At 48.2% G+C, this 15,525-nt stretch overlaps 1 protein-coding gene across 1 annotated transcript in view; it reads right to left on the reverse strand.

The window, feature by feature from the left end:
- The window catches only part of Nrx-iv (neurexin-4), a 139,805-nt gene that overhangs the window by 73,126 nt on the left and 51,154 nt on the right, over window positions 1-15,525 (reverse strand). The window contains exons 9-11 of the mRNA XM_077705629.1: window positions 5,686-5,823; window positions 3,304-3,442; window positions 3,130-3,236 (exon numbers count right to left, since the gene is read on the reverse strand). Of these exons, the coding sequence (XP_077561755.1) occupies window positions 3,130-3,236; window positions 3,304-3,442; window positions 5,686-5,823 (384 nt within the window). The remainder of the gene's footprint in view (window positions 1-3,129; window positions 3,237-3,303; window positions 3,443-5,685; window positions 5,824-15,525) is intronic.

Here is a 15,525-nt window from a genome sequence, read left to right on the forward strand (position 1 = left end):
CTTAGCGTTCGACAACTTACGACTCACATCCTGAACATCATGTGTGGGTAAATTATGAGAACAACTGGTCGCTCGACGCCTTACAGAACTCCTCGAAGATACCGGCCGCTTTCCGCATACAATGTTCGGCTTCTGGGCACATCTGTCTGCTTAAGACGTACACCTACAATTGAAAGAAACAATCACTGACCACTTACGCAAAGCAAACCCCAAGCTCAAATTCCAGCCCTCGACATACAAGGGGCTTTCGACAACGTAACCCAAAGGCATCATACAGCAGCTCCAAAACACGGTGGACCGTACAAGGTGGACCGTACAAGGTGGACCGTACAAGGTGGAGAAATTCCTCATTCCCGCCTGGGGAACACCCCAAGGATCAGTAATCTCCCCTTTGCTATTCAACATCTCCCTCTTAGGCCTTCCGGCACAACTTGCACAGATACCTGACGTACATCATGCTCTATAGGCTGATGATCTCGCACTCTGGACTCACACAGGCTCCCCAGGTTCCCAGCAAGGCAATTTACAGCAAGCAGCCGACGTCATTTCGCATTAAGTGCTGTCTCTCATGTTCCCCATCCAAATCTGCCCTCCTCGTTCTCCGAAACAGGAGCCGAGGACGACCACCAAACCTGACACCTGACCCCCCAACTGTTCCCCACTGTCAAGACCCTGCACATTCTCGGGGTTCACTACTCCCACGACGGCTCAGGAGCTGCACATCTCCCCACACTACAAACTACTATGTCGCAATTAACGCACCTGATCCGATTCAAGAAGACACGGGCTCAGAGAAGTCGACACCTGCCGCATTCTCCAAGCAATGCTAACCACTCAGATTACATACGGAGCTCCATACCTCGCCCTCAAACAGCAAGAGCAGGCCAAAATTGACATCCTAATTCCGAAATCCTACAATACGGCGGTTAGTTTGTTAGTGCACACCTCGACCGAATGGGCACCGCAACTTGGCCTCTATAACACTCTCAGCTAATTGATGGAAGCCCACATATACAACCAGTTGCAACAACTGCAGCTCACCTCAACGGGCCGACGCGTGCTGCATAAGCTCGGTCGACATGCAGCGCAGACTCCTGATACACCCCGACGAATACCCACTGCTCTACGCGCCAACACCCGGGTGCTTCCCATCCCACGCCACATGTGCCCCACACGCAATATTGGACGGCAACAGCATTGGACCCGCCTCCCGCTTCGAAGACACGGCAATGATTCAACTGCCCTCTACCGAGACGCCGCTGCCTACACACAACAGTGGGCACACGTAGTTGCCGTAGCACCCCCACCCTCGTTGCTTCCAGCCTGCAAACAGCATCAACGAACACGACAGAAGAAGCCACGACACCAACGATCACGGTGCTCACAGACTCCCAAGCCGTTTCCCCCCGGCACTGCACATCCTTTGCCAACGCCCCACCCTTCCCTTTACTCGCATCGTGTGGACACCCAGCCACACATCCCTGCCTGGGAACGAAGTGGCTCACGCCACGGCCCACAATCTCCTTACCCGGACACCCCTACCTCGATCTGACCCCCCCTCCTGCCAACCTACACTGACATCCTGTACCACTACAGGCCCTCCTCCCCCCTCCCCCTGCTCATGCTGCGACACTGGATGTGCCTACTGAACCGCTCACCACCCAGTTCTCCTGCTACAGAGCGATGGGAGGGCACATTGCACAGTTGCCTGCTCGAGAGCCAGGAAGCCCTGATCTCTCAGGCAACTCTGCGCGGCCTACCCGAATAGGATGGCCCCCACCGTTTCCAACTCTCCCCACTCCTTTTCTGAATAAACGTTTTCCACTCACTCAGTCACACTCATTTGGCCGGCGGGGCTGGCGTTCAGTTGGAGTCGTTGCGAAATGACTGTGTCCACGCAACGCGGAGATAGTCCCGCACTTGTATACAACTGAATCACTTTCCTGTCGCTCTTGCGAAACATTTTCTGTTCATTAAGGTACCGTTTGTCTGTTCGTATCGCATTGCAGCAGAATAGCGGTCATTTGTTCTTCCTCTTGCTGATAACCGTACTGTGCTAAATGCCATGCTCCGGGAAGTCCTCTGCTCGCAGAATCCAGAGGTTATGCTTCCGTTGTGCGCAAGATGTCGCTGAAACAGCACATCACTGGCGCCGCCACACCCTCACACACTGAGGGGGAGTACAGAGAATAGGAATGCAATGCACCGGCTACTCTCCTGCACAGAACTAATCGACACATTATGGGCGGCGCTGTGCAATTGGCTGAGGCCAAACAGATGTTTTACAAAGAGATTACAATAAACCATAACACGGGACGCACAGGCTTGCTCAGAAGTCAATGGAGTGATTGCCGAGCTCACCAAGCTGACGCCCTCAAAGTAGCCCACATCAAGCGGCATCACTGCAGCATCTAGGAGAGCAACGGTAATCAAGCAAGTTGAATAAAAGGGATGCTGTAAGTTGTCATCTTGGTGGAAACAAGCCGTGCGCCGTGCCGTCTACATCTTCCTTCGTCCCCGTTTTTTGAGCGCTCTTGTTTCCACCAAGATGAACACCTACCAACTAGACCAACTTTCGTTCTTCTGGTTGTCTTCATGGTCCTCCAGCATGCACAAGCTCCGAAAGGCTGTGAATGTGGGCCACCACAAATTGCACAATTTCATGAACGGGCTGTTCATTACGGATCCCAACTTGACCACTGTGCATACACGTGTGAAACACCAAAAGAACACAGCGAAACACAACAGGGTCCTCATTTCAGCCTGACACAATGACAAATCCTGCAAAGAATCAGATTACTATTATTTCAGCTAAGCAGCCCACCCCTGCACAAAACATGGAGGATGCTTGCCCGCCACTTGGCGAAACGACCATTCACGGGCGTCAGTCACATTTGACCACGCAGCCCCGGCCAACCGACGGCAGCCAATTCCAAACCGTGCCCTCTCAGGTTGGAAATGATGCAGTAGTTTTTGCAAGGCCTACACAGCTGGACGCACAGAAAAGAGGCACAAGAGCCCTCCTGGATGCAGTGGAGCACAACTGAGGGAGATCCAACGGGCTGCCCCACCGGGCCCCCTGGCCACAGCAATGGCAAAGGAGCTGCCCTTCCCGAGCAGGGAACTCACACAGGTGACAGACGGCGCCCGCGTAGCCGGTGTCGGTGCAGTTGCAGGCGAACGTGCGGTGGTCCTGCTTGCAGAGCCCTCCGTGCTCGCACGGGTTCGGGTGGCAGCTGCACAGGAGGGAGGGGGGAGAGAGTGAGCCCCGCACGATGGGGGGCCCGGGGGGCAAGAACGCACCGGTCCACCATGTGGCACGTGTCCCGCAGCAGCTCCCCTTGCACCTGGTTGGGCGGCAGGGAGAGCACGTTGATGTAGCGCCCCTCCACGTACAGGTAGCGCATGCAGCCGATGAAGCCCCGCATGCCGTACACGCCGCCTGCGCCACGAAAAATTGGCCCAGCTGCAAGAAATCTTGGAAGCAGACCTGTGGCACTGCTCACCTGCAATTTGAGCCAAAATTTCAGTTCTCTCGGAAGTCAGCATGCTAACTAAGGCTGCTGCTAACGGTGAAAGGTGTGTTTAACTGTCATGTGTTTACTGCCAACCTTCATAGGTGGCGCCTTAATACTGCTCAGAGACCGCTGTCCACACTTGCCCTGTTTTGGAGAGATTTGTGCGTGGCTCACTTTTGTTACGGTTGATAGTAACCGTTTGCGAGAGATTGGGCACGCTCGATAATCACAGTCATGTAAGTGGCCGTGTCACTTATGCCAGCTGGCCAGTGTCATGTCAGACAAAGGTCTATGCAGCTTCGGCCAGCATAGTGCGCACTGCACGCACTGGTGCTTCCGTGCTCCTGTGTTCACTCGTACATTCCACTGTTTACCCCACCACTGTTGCTGCTATAAAAAGGATACGCACCAGATTCAAGCTCAAACAGCTCGTTGCACATGCACATAATCCCTGTTTAATATGCACTGGATTCTGCCGGCCTTGGCCAATCGCAGCAAGCTGTCCATAATACGTCTTGAGTATAGTGCTGCAAGGTAGCTGGTGAGTTGCATGCCCATTTCAGCATCTTTCTCATTACACAGCTTCCTTGAGTGAAGTTTGCATTAAAAGTGGTGTCAGTGTTCTCCTAATGAGTCAATCTTTAAAACGAATCAAACTTGCATTTTGTCTTCCTGGTCCCTTTAACCCTTTCAGGGTCACGGACGTACATGTACGTCCTCTGCAAATGCCTTCAAAATTGTCAATAACGTACATGTATGTCATCACTTATATGTTTAAAAAGCGCGCCTTTTTCACCAACTTCTCTTGCTTGGCATGTGCTGCCACAATGCGGAAATACGTCACATCATTTTCTCATGGCGATGGCTCTTCTTTTTTATTTTTTATGATTTACTTCAGCGGCACACCGGCTATCGCTTGTGCATTCGGGAACGAGGGGGCGCGCTGGGTATCGCCTACCGAGTACCCGGGCGCCTCTTGCTTCTTGCGCCTACCACAGACCAAGGGCGCCTGCGAAACTGATGAGGCTCTTTTCTCCTTTTTTTGTATTTTTTAGGAGCGGTGTGCCGTCTATCACTCCCGCATTCAGCCACGTCCGCGGGCGCAGCGGCTGGTTTCGGTATCGTCCTCCGGGCGCTTCCCACTTTTGGCGCCCGCGAAATTGATGTGCATCTGATTTTGATTCGTTAAAAAGATGCCGGCTTGTTACTCTCTTGTTTTTATTTAGAATTTTTGTGTTATGAATAAACGACATGCATGTAACAACAATTTTTTTGTCATTTTATGGTCACCCTAAAAGAAATACGATAATCTTTTTCTCGAAATAGATTCATCCGAAGAATTTAAATCAGCAATAAAAAAAATTGACCCTGGGGGCTCGCATTTGATGAAAAGATTCGACCCTCACTAAAGGCAGAATGAAATTTTGTTTCAACTGAAAGATACATTTCGCAGCTCTCTCGACTTTTGTTTGACGAGCAACGATGGATTATTTGCTGAGAAATGAGCGAATAATCCATCACCCAGTCAATGGCCTCTCTGTGTCCACTCTGCTGCCCTTGTCCATCTCTTTCTCTGAACTTGAACAGTGTATGTTCAATTCGAGTTTGCTCGTCTTCTGTCCCCAAGTGTTGCGCTCAACATTATTTGCTCCACAGCACGTTGGGTGGACCTAAGTTTGCTTTCTAGTTGTTTAGTAAGGCGCCAAGTTTTCGCTCCGTATGTCGTCACCGGCAGGATACATTGGTTGAATGCCTTTCTTTTCAGGGATCGAGGTAGCTGACTTTCCACTAGTGGCGAGTGCTTGCCCTATGCACCCCAACTCGTGGTTGGGACCAGCACCGACCACCTGGGCATTCATCTAGGCATTCCGGTGCCTTTGAATGTGCAAGCAGCCCCGCACTGGCCTGCCAGGGGAAACAGTGCTCGTGGGACGGGCTCACCTGTGCACCACCAGTGTCTGCCACAATCAACCGGGGGACGCAAAACAGCCTGCACGGGGCTTCCTCCTCCTCGCTGTTTTTCTCCACACGGCCTCCGTCGAATGTTCGCACTCTTTCTAAGGGCTCAACTTGTGACGCAGCATTTATCTAGACACACGCACCAAGGTCCACGGGACCAGCATGAGCACGCAGGCGGCGAGAAAAAGGAGGGGGGGAGCATAGCTACCGCCAACGAGGTACTCGATGCCAGTCTCCATGGAGAAGAGGCGCTTGGTGATGCTGGGCACCCCATCCAAGTGAAGCTCAATGCGGTTGGTCTGCAGAGCCAGTGTCAGGCGATGCCAACGGCCGTCGTTCAGGAGATCTGCAAAGCAACAGCTCAGCTACGGTCATCTGGCATCCAACGGCATGGCCAGTGGCGTCGGAACTGTATTTTCTCCGGGGGAGCCAAAAATAAGCTACCACTATCATCATCACAATTGTTATTGCAGTCGACGACCGATAAATTGGACACCTGTAAATTGGACAGGCTCCGTAATTCGCACTGCTCCGCAGCACCGCCGATGGCCCCATAGAGTTGAAAGTATGAAGACGACCAATATTCCAAACAGCCACCAACTCTGTAGTTCCTCCCTGTCGAGCATGCCGAATCGGCCGCCATTATTTCCTCTGGCACCTCGATGATACGAGGCTCAACCTCAAAGTAAAAAGACCTCAGAGATTTATAGCTGCAAGTGCTTCAAACGGCCTCAACGGCGAGGTCGTATGAACATCGCGATCATGACTTCCTGTTCCGTCATCCTCGCGCAAAGGTAGCTGACGCACTATCGCCATTCTGTTGTTTGCCTTTTTGCAGTCTGTACCTCGTCCTGCTGTTCCGTGCTTCTTTGTTAGGTTCTGCGTGCTAGGCAGCGGCTTGCTGTCTCCAAGTCTGTGTCAAATGGCGCCAGCCTTGCCTTCACAATCAGTCCACACTGAAGACCATGGCGACGAAACGCGGCAAATACAAAACGCTGACAATGACTAAGGTGGTGGCTATCATTCCACAATGGCCGTTTGCAGGTCCAAGTTGCCCGAGCATTTAGTGAAACCACAGCAGATTAGGTGAAAACTAAGGAGATTTCAGGTGCGACGGAGAGGTGCTCTGCAAGTGAACAGGAAAGGGTGCGGCAAGGCCTACGTCCAGGAGTGCTGAACATCGGGCTCAACACTAACGTCGCTCAACGCATTCCATTCCCGGCCACCACTGGAAGCAAAAGGCCGAGACCCTCGCACTTCAAATTGGCATAGAAGGGCTTAACTTCACTGATGGTTGCAGGGTTCGTACAGGCTTCAAAAGCAAAAATTCAAGGGTTTTCAAGGACTTTCAAGGACCAGAAAACACATTTTCAAGGTCCCCATAATGTTTTATCTGGGATTATTTATAAATTTTCCAACACAATGCAAAATTTTTTTATTGCACAATACATAAGCACATTAGTGCACATTTAGATAGGTGCTAACAGGTTCGTATATGCTCCCCCAGCTTTATTTTTTTATTTCATGGCTGGTATTTAGAGGTTTTTCTTTGTGTTTTGCTGAGGCTGTTTGATTTCTAAACTTAGTTAATGTTGCCTGCATTTCCTGCTTTGTCAGCAAGAGTACCAGCTGAAATTAAATCAAGCAAGTGTTGCTTCAAGGCAGGATGAACTATGTACACGTCCACCATTTGCACGTAAAAGCAAACGTAGATGGAGCGTATGAGTATAGTGAATTCTAGTTCACTGTAGTACGAGGCACAGCAAACATGCAATGAGCAAGCGTCTACAGACTAGATGGAAGATGCAAGATAGAGAACAGAAGCTGGCTTTCACTGGATTGTGTCGTGATATGGATTGGATTGACAAGTGCCTGCTCCCAATGTTGCCTTGTAATAACGAAAATCCACCAAACTTCTAATTTCACGCAATACACTGAAACTTGATTGTTACAATGTTTCTCCCCATTTGTTAACACCTAAAATCCATGACAAACACTTTAAATTCTTGTGACAAAACAGGGCCATTGATTCTCTCAGGAAAAATCAAGGGTTTTCAAGGACCATTTAAAAATTCCAGGACTTTCCAGGCCTAGAAATTGACACTTCTGAATTCAAGGGTTTTCAAGGTTTTCAAGGACCTGTGCGAACCCTGTGGTTGGGTCTGGAAGTTTAAAAAGCACTACGAACTCGCCTTTAAAAAAAAGCAGCGTACAGCGATCATGCTACACTGGCAGAGATCCAGGCAGACTTGGTTGCACGCATGTAGTAGTGCATGCAGATACCTATGGACAACATCTTTCATCCCCGGGGGCCCTTTGGTGTAAATAAAATGATTTTTTTTTTTCATGCATCCGTTTTTTTTATTACTTATTTACCTTCCCCGAGAAATCCGAATTATCGGTCGTCAACTGTATTATCATTAATATTATTGTTTATTCTGCTTAAGGACTTATGAAGGCGCTTTTAGATAATTCAGACAAATCAATAACCGCAATACAGCTGAACCTCGTTATAAGAGACACTGATGTAAGAGACAAATGGGTATAAGAGACACTATTGACCCACATGGTTGGCTGCCCTATCTTTCCCATTAAATCGACCTCTTTTATAACAGACATCGGATGTAGAAGATTGGTTATAAGGGACAAGTCATCCTTGAACTTTAATCAATAATCTCGCTTGTAATAGACATTTTAACTTCAGACGCAGTGCCACCAGTCCCTAATTGCAGTTGCTTCCATCCTGGAAGCACAGGTGGACGACAGACGCCTGCAGTCGCTATTTATTATAACTTCAGCAAACACACAGTGGTTCAGTCAGCTATAAAATGACGATGAGAAGCCCTGCCAATGGAAATGCAACTTACAGAAGTGGTTGAAGCTTACTGCCATCCATTGGATGGAGCGCGATCGCACATGCGGGTTCTCCCACGGGCATAGCTCCCAATCAAAAAGCATCGCAGATGTTGAGTCCTGCAAGCATAATGAATAGCCTGAGCACACAGCGGAAGAAGCTGTGCGCTACGCCTATTCATCAGGCTTGTGAACTCAACATGTACGATTCATCTTCCACAAATGAGGAATGAAAAAAAAGCTTGCAGAATCGGTTGTAAAATATACAGTGTAAATACAGTCATGAAGCAAACAAAGATTCAGAACTGTTTCATAAATTCCGGGGGGCCAAACATAAATTAGAATGAATCTTTTGAAACATGCTGTACCATTCTTTTGAGCTTGTTTTAGTCATAGGGTGCCCACATTGAACTAGGGTCTGATTAGTAAGTGAAAACATGGTACCCTGCTTATAAGAGACACCTCGTATAAGAGACAGAAACTGCTCCCTGGTACGTGTCTCTTATAAAGGGGTTCAACTGTATACGCAAAAAAATCGCATCAAATCCAATCAAATCTTCATTCAAAATCACAGCTAAAAATGTAAGTTGGCTTATGGACAGCTACTGTGCCCTCTCCACAAGGCATCATTAGGCTGCACAATTCTACAAATTTGTACTTATTGGTGCAAAAGAGGAGTGCACACTACATGTATATGAAAAAAAAAAAAAAGGAAATTTGCATGAATAGTACACACTTCCAGCACAGACATGCCTTTTAACCGCGAACCCACATACCAGGCCTGCATGCACATCCATGCTACCAGAAGATGACAAACATAGCGAAATACAAAAACAAGTTAAAATAAAGTTATTCCGTGTGTTCAAATCTATGATGTGTGGGGCAAAAAAGAATAAATCTGCAATCGACGGCTTAGTGCCGTCACAGGGGTGCACAAAACACTTGTGATCACAAAAGTTTACGGGAATTTTTCCCCCGCTGAGCGCCTAGTCGGGCATGGGCACAATTTTAGATGCGAAGCATCTATTGCTCGGGTGGATGTCCCGCGTCTGTGCCCCGTCCGCAGCGCCTCTGATGATGATTATGGCAGGATGCCCCTAGGGATTGGCCAACCAAAGAATCCATCACGAGATAGCTACGCCTTCAACCACAGTCGTCATCTTCCCGCAGGGGAACCGCTGAAGAAGGAGAATAAGACAACGCTGTGAAGAGGAGGGCGTGTACGTTGCTCTCAGCCGGTGCACCAACGTCAACAACCTTTACCTCACCAACGCCGGCGGAGACTACCGATTCTACCACAGAGACGACAACATCGACAAGAACATGATGGACGAGTTTCGGCGCCTCGAGCACCACCGCCTACCCACCGTAACACAACAGTACTTGCGTGCCTTTGCCACCGGTGTGGACCTGGACGTGGAATTCCCTCTGGCGCTACTGAACACCAGATCACTCAACATAACGGCAACACAATGGAACCACACGGAACCCCCATGATGCTTCACATCCTCATCAGGGTTCCCCACGGGAAGATGATGTAATTTTTTTTCAATGGCTCCCAAGCCACTGTGGCATTTGCGGGAATGAATGTGCAGACTCACCATGCCCATGGAAGTGCCCTGAATTGGCCAGCATCTGGTTATCGCACCATGGAAAATCACGCTTGCCATTTATAATACCCCGGAGTTTTAAAACTCCCACTTGTACTCGCTCGACCCCGACCTGCACACCACTTGGCATTAAAGGGACACTGAAGTGATTTGTAAACAATGCGGGATTACGAGCGCAAATTGTAGTCCGGAGTCCCTAGGCCCTGTTTCGACCTCTCTGAGTGCGTTTACGCGAATTTATTTAGTAGAAAAATCAATTCGAAAATGCTGTCCTCCTCTCTGCACTCTCACCCATTTTCTTTGGCGTTTTCGTGTGACGTCAGCAGGAGAGGAGCTGGCAATTGGCTGTGCTACTGCACGGCTCGCCGACCTTCCGCGACCGAGTCAGTCGGCACAACGTTTAGTCCGCCGGCCGCCGACGGGTCATGGCAATACGCTCGATCAGTTGAAACTAAGCCAAACACGTTTGTGAATGGAAGAATGTGCCTTTCTTTACTTCGTTAGTTTGTACTCTGTATCTAGCTCCAAGTCAAGGTCGCTTCACACAAGCGCTGCACAAGCGCACATGTGACGCTTCGCTGACTGGTACGCCAAAAGGAAAATATAAGGCCTCTTGAAGGGGTAGAAGAGTCAGCGAAGTCAATATAGGTACTAAGGAAATAAAATTAACTGATATTTTTACCGTACAGCGTAAACTAGGGTGCGGGAAGCACTTTTTTGCGCTGGGCGAACAAGCACAGCAGTCAGCAGCACGACTACGCATCTGCGAACGCTTTTCCGTCTAAGAAATGCAATTGCTAAACGTGAGCTATTGTGGAAACTCGGGGGACGCTTACTGCACGAGCGCAATGCAACAAAAAGTCACCTAAACTGCTTGAAATACTAAAACTAAATGAAAGTGTAAACTGGTTATACATTATATACCTTATATTTCCATCGACCGCAGCGCACTCGCTTGTGGCCGTGTGGTTTGGTGCGCTGGGTATATCATCTCAAGTGTTTTGCCCGTCACAAGTTCGAATCCCCGCGGGAACAAGCGTTTTTTTTTTTTATAAAGTAACTTTTTCGTTTTTCGCCGATGTTTTCTATACCGAGTTCGCCTTTTTTTTGGCCGCAACGTTCACTGCTCCACGAACTAGTCCGTAGAACTCGCGCAGCCTGGCACTGGCGCGCTAGCGAGTTCTCGTTGGCATGCTGTTGCCATAAGCACCGACTGCTTGCGGGCAGTAGGCACAGGCCAGAATCAACAGACCCTTGGCCTGGTGCGAACACGCTTTTTACGATACAGGCATGAGTGAGGCAAGCTCCAAATATGGGGGAAAAGCGCATGCATTTGTGCGTCTGCGAGGACGCGGAGGGCGTTTCATGCACGCGTAGGCCTCGGCTAGTGAATGCTACGATTCCAAGCCGTCCTGGGAGGCTTATCTTATGCATTTTACAGCCGACAACATGGCAGAAGCGCGGTACTACGATCACTGGGATATTGAGAATGCCCATCCAATGACGCCATCGGATGTCAAACATGTTGTTTTACAGAACCGAAACCGAAACCGAAACTTGTTTGATTGCTAACCTTGGGCATCGTCCAATCACGGTGCCCCCTCCTCCCAACGTCACAGCTTAGTTGGTGCGGCCGCCGCAAACCGCGCATGGTAGTTTTTCTTCTTTCGCGCTTTGTAAAATAATTACCGATTTGTCAACCGGATAAACGATGAAAAGTGTGCTAATTGGAGCCAGTCTATGCAGTGCAAGCAAAAACTGGAGCTTGACAAATTCACTTCAGAGTCCCTTTAACATGCCACGCTCAGGTGTCGCCCCACCGTGGCCGCCTGCAGATACGTTCACTGACAGCCCTGCTGGTGAACACCTCCTGCGCCACCGTGCCCGGTTTGCAACGCCGAGGCTGCACCCGTCAACACAGCTTCGGAAGCTCGACAACCAGCCAATAACTGCACAGACTTTTATGCCACAGGCGTTGCCCATCACAGTCATAAAAGGCCACAAAAGCACTACTTCGTTCCTAAAGGACACAGGCTTGCCTACACGATTGTAGGGACACCGCGTACCATTTTTCATTCGTCATTTGGTTGGTTCGCCTGTTCAGTTTTAGGCTTTATTATCACTCATGGTTTTTTTGTTTTTGTAGTTACCTTTAATTTTTCTTTTCTTCCTCCTCATGCTCTATTCCGTCTTTCAAATACCCTTACTCACTCTTTAACTCTTTCGTTACTGCGGAAAATTGACCAATTTTTAGGGGCCTGAGAAAATATTTTCTTGCTGCTAAACATATTGGTTAGGCACTAATTGCAGCAACCTCAAATGCACATTGTTTAATGCATTTTCCAACGACACGTTTTTAAAATGTTTCCATATTTCACAGTTGCAAAAAAAAAATATCACAATCAACATTTTTGTCAAGTCATCGTAGAAAATGATAAACAAGGAGTTGTGTATAACAAACCACAAGTAGTAGAAAGAATTCCGAACATACATTTTGTAGAAAAACATTTCAAAAACACATTTTAGAAATAATGTTGACTTGAGCGGAACAGTTTATCAGATATGAAAAAAATGCTAGCACGCGTGGGGCCCGCACCATGCGGTGAAGCCCAACCTTCATTTCAAAACTTGCCATTTTCGGTGGTTCCCTGGAGGAGGAAATCTGGTGCTTTAACATTATCAGGAGCACCAATTGGTCCCCATGTGACGCAAAAACACCTCGTCAATGACTGACTTTGCATTTACGGCCAGCAACCCGCCGCGGTGGCTCAGTGGCTAAGGCGTTGCGCTGCTGAGCACGAGGTCGCGGGTTCGATTCCCGGCCATGGCGGCCGCTTTTCTGATGGAGGCGAAAAGCAAAAACGCCCGTGTGTTCGAGATTTCGGCGCACTCTTTCGCTACTGCGCCTATCAAAATCGATCAATTTGATGGATACTTTTGGGAGCGCCTTTTCATAGCGTTCCAGGCGTTTCTCGAACAAGTAAAGCTGTTCGGAGTTAGATCAGAAAATGGCCTTTCAAAATCAGTTTTGTTTTCATTTTTGCTACGGAAACGGGATTTTTGACATGCTTTTAAATCACCTGGGTGTGAAAAAAGGGCGTGGTCATCGCGCGTCACTGCTACCAACGAAGAATGCGTGCAACTCGTAATTACTCTGCACCAGCGCTTGTTTTTTGCTATCAGGGCGTGAATGGGGAACTAGCAAACAATTTTCAATCATCAGGTTCGCGCTCTGACAGTAATAATCCCAGAAATCGGCTGAAAATGTCAAGCAGTGCCTGGTTGCAAAGCTACTTTATCATTTTAGGCAGTTTTATTGCCTTTGCGAACGTTGTTCTTAGTACTGTGGTAGTTCTACTTACCCCAGGACCATTCGCAAACAGTTTACAACAGTTTCGGTTTCGTTTCTGCATCGCGAAATTCATATTTAGCGCTACTACGCAGTTACCCAACTTCAAGGCTACCTGCCATGGCGCCTGGAGTGTCCGCGACTGATCCTCGAACAAAGCACGGCGCTCCTGATTTCCCCCATCCTAACCCGATTTCTGCGATAAGAACTTGAGATGCAAGTCAAAAGATCACACCCAGTCGCCAGATATCTGTTTCGACGAGGACTGCGCTTCAAACCGGCCTTACACACTGCCAGCTGTTCGCCTTCCAGTTTCGTTTCCATACGAGGGTATCTCCGGGGGTCTAGTGTTGCTGCTTAGTTGAACTGTCTATCCGGACGGAGCCTCCGGTAAGTTTTTGTACTGTTTCATTTCAAACATGTTAGGTGGCGCTGCAATGGAGGAGGCTCGTTGTGCTGATCTTCTTATCGCGCAACAGCTACTCGGCCAAACTTTGCAGGGCCCGATTCTAGCGCATCGGACCTCATTCCTGCAAGCAAGGCTACAATTGCGAGTCAGATGATAATAAAGCTCAACTTTACGTTTTGAGAGATAACTGACCGTGAACGTCAACAAGCATCAACCACGGATTTCCGTTTTTAACTTCATGCATGTTTTTCCCCACCGCGTGCTTGTCCCAAATATTGTGCTGGCTGCAAATGCAAAGTCAGTCATTGACAAGATGTGGGGGCAAATTGGTGTCTCTGATAATGTGAAAACGCCAGATTTCTTCCATGAAACCACCTGAAATTGCACATTTAGAATTGGAGGTTGGGCTTCAACGCATTACATGCTAACATTTTTTTTTTATATCTGAAAAACTGTTTCGCGCACGTCTACATTTTTTCTAGGTCATGTTTTTGAAATGTTTCCCTACAAAATGTATATTCTAATTTTTTTGTACTACTGGTGGTTTGATAAACACAACTCCTTTTTTATCATTTTTTTCGACATTGACAAAAATTTTGATTTTGATATTTTGTTTCGCAACCACGATATATGAAAACATTTTAAAAAACTGGTCTTATTGGAAAGGCCGTTAAATAATCTGCATTTTGTGTTCCTGTGCCTAACCAATTTTTTTAGCAGAAAAAAATGTTTCCTTGGACCCCTAAATATCGGTCAATTTCCCTGCGGTAACGAAATAGTTAAGAAGAAAGGTCTGAGACCATGGCACACAACATACTTAGTCCTCTGCTCTCTGCAGGAGAAGGCTCAGACAATTTTGCTGTGAGGAAACATTTTTCTCAAGAAGTCATTTATCTGAGAGCAGGAATTGTAGGAATAGTGCAATGTAGTTACCTTTAGAGCCCACAAAATCTCCGCATCAGTCATTAGCTCATGCTTCTTGCACACACTGTCCAAGTCCGTCGACTGTGATGATGTTGGGTACACGGACTGCTCGCTTTGCGATGGCACCAAAAAGTTCTTCATGGTGCTATTCGCTGCTGCCGTCACGTTCCCATCGTGTTTGGAGCTTTTCGCACGACTTTTCAGCGCCGCCTCTACCACAGCAGCGATGTCGAACGCTTTCGCGCAGGGCTTGCATTTCACCCGATGTGGATTCACCGGGTCGGGTGCAAGCCAGTGCCTATAACAGTCGTCGTTCAGCCACAATTATTTACCAGGCGTTATCCTAACTCGCAGTCACTGCATGCAGTAATTTCGACCGCACACATTACACACTTCACAAACCACGCCGAACGTTCAAGCCATGAGAGAGAAGGACGCAACTCCAAAAAGCAGTGATGGAAGCGGCATTTTCCTTCTCGGAGCAGCTGTTGGAGCAGGCAAAATTCCAGTTTGAAGCAGCCGTAAGCCGCTTTGGAGCAGATGCCAAAATATGCTTCTATACAGTTATAGGGGTGGATATAATTCACAAGTTTCTAATATTTATTACGCACCATACCGCATGTAAAAACCAACAATCAAATGCAGCAGGCACATCATTTCGAAAATCTGAACAAGATCCCTGTTGCCTTCAACTTTCGGATAAAAATACTCGAGGTAAATCACTAAACTGCCCTAGTTTTAAAGCGTACATTTCCACTTGCAGCCAAAAACTAAAACAGGGTAAACACAATTAGAGCAAAGGCCACAAAACCACAGTTATTGTTGGCGTCCATTCAGCTCATCAGACGGTGCAGCGTGTCTCAACCGATGCAGCAACTGAGGAAGCGGCGCGCGGACTGGGTT

Source organism: Haemaphysalis longicornis, unplaced genomic scaffold (assembly GCF_048455015.1).
Source record: "Haemaphysalis longicornis isolate Haplotype H1 unplaced genomic scaffold, Haemaphysalis longicornis Haplotype H1 scaffold_4, whole genome shotgun sequence".
NCBI classification, from domain to species: Eukaryota; Metazoa; Arthropoda; class Arachnida; order Ixodida; family Ixodidae; genus Haemaphysalis; species Haemaphysalis longicornis.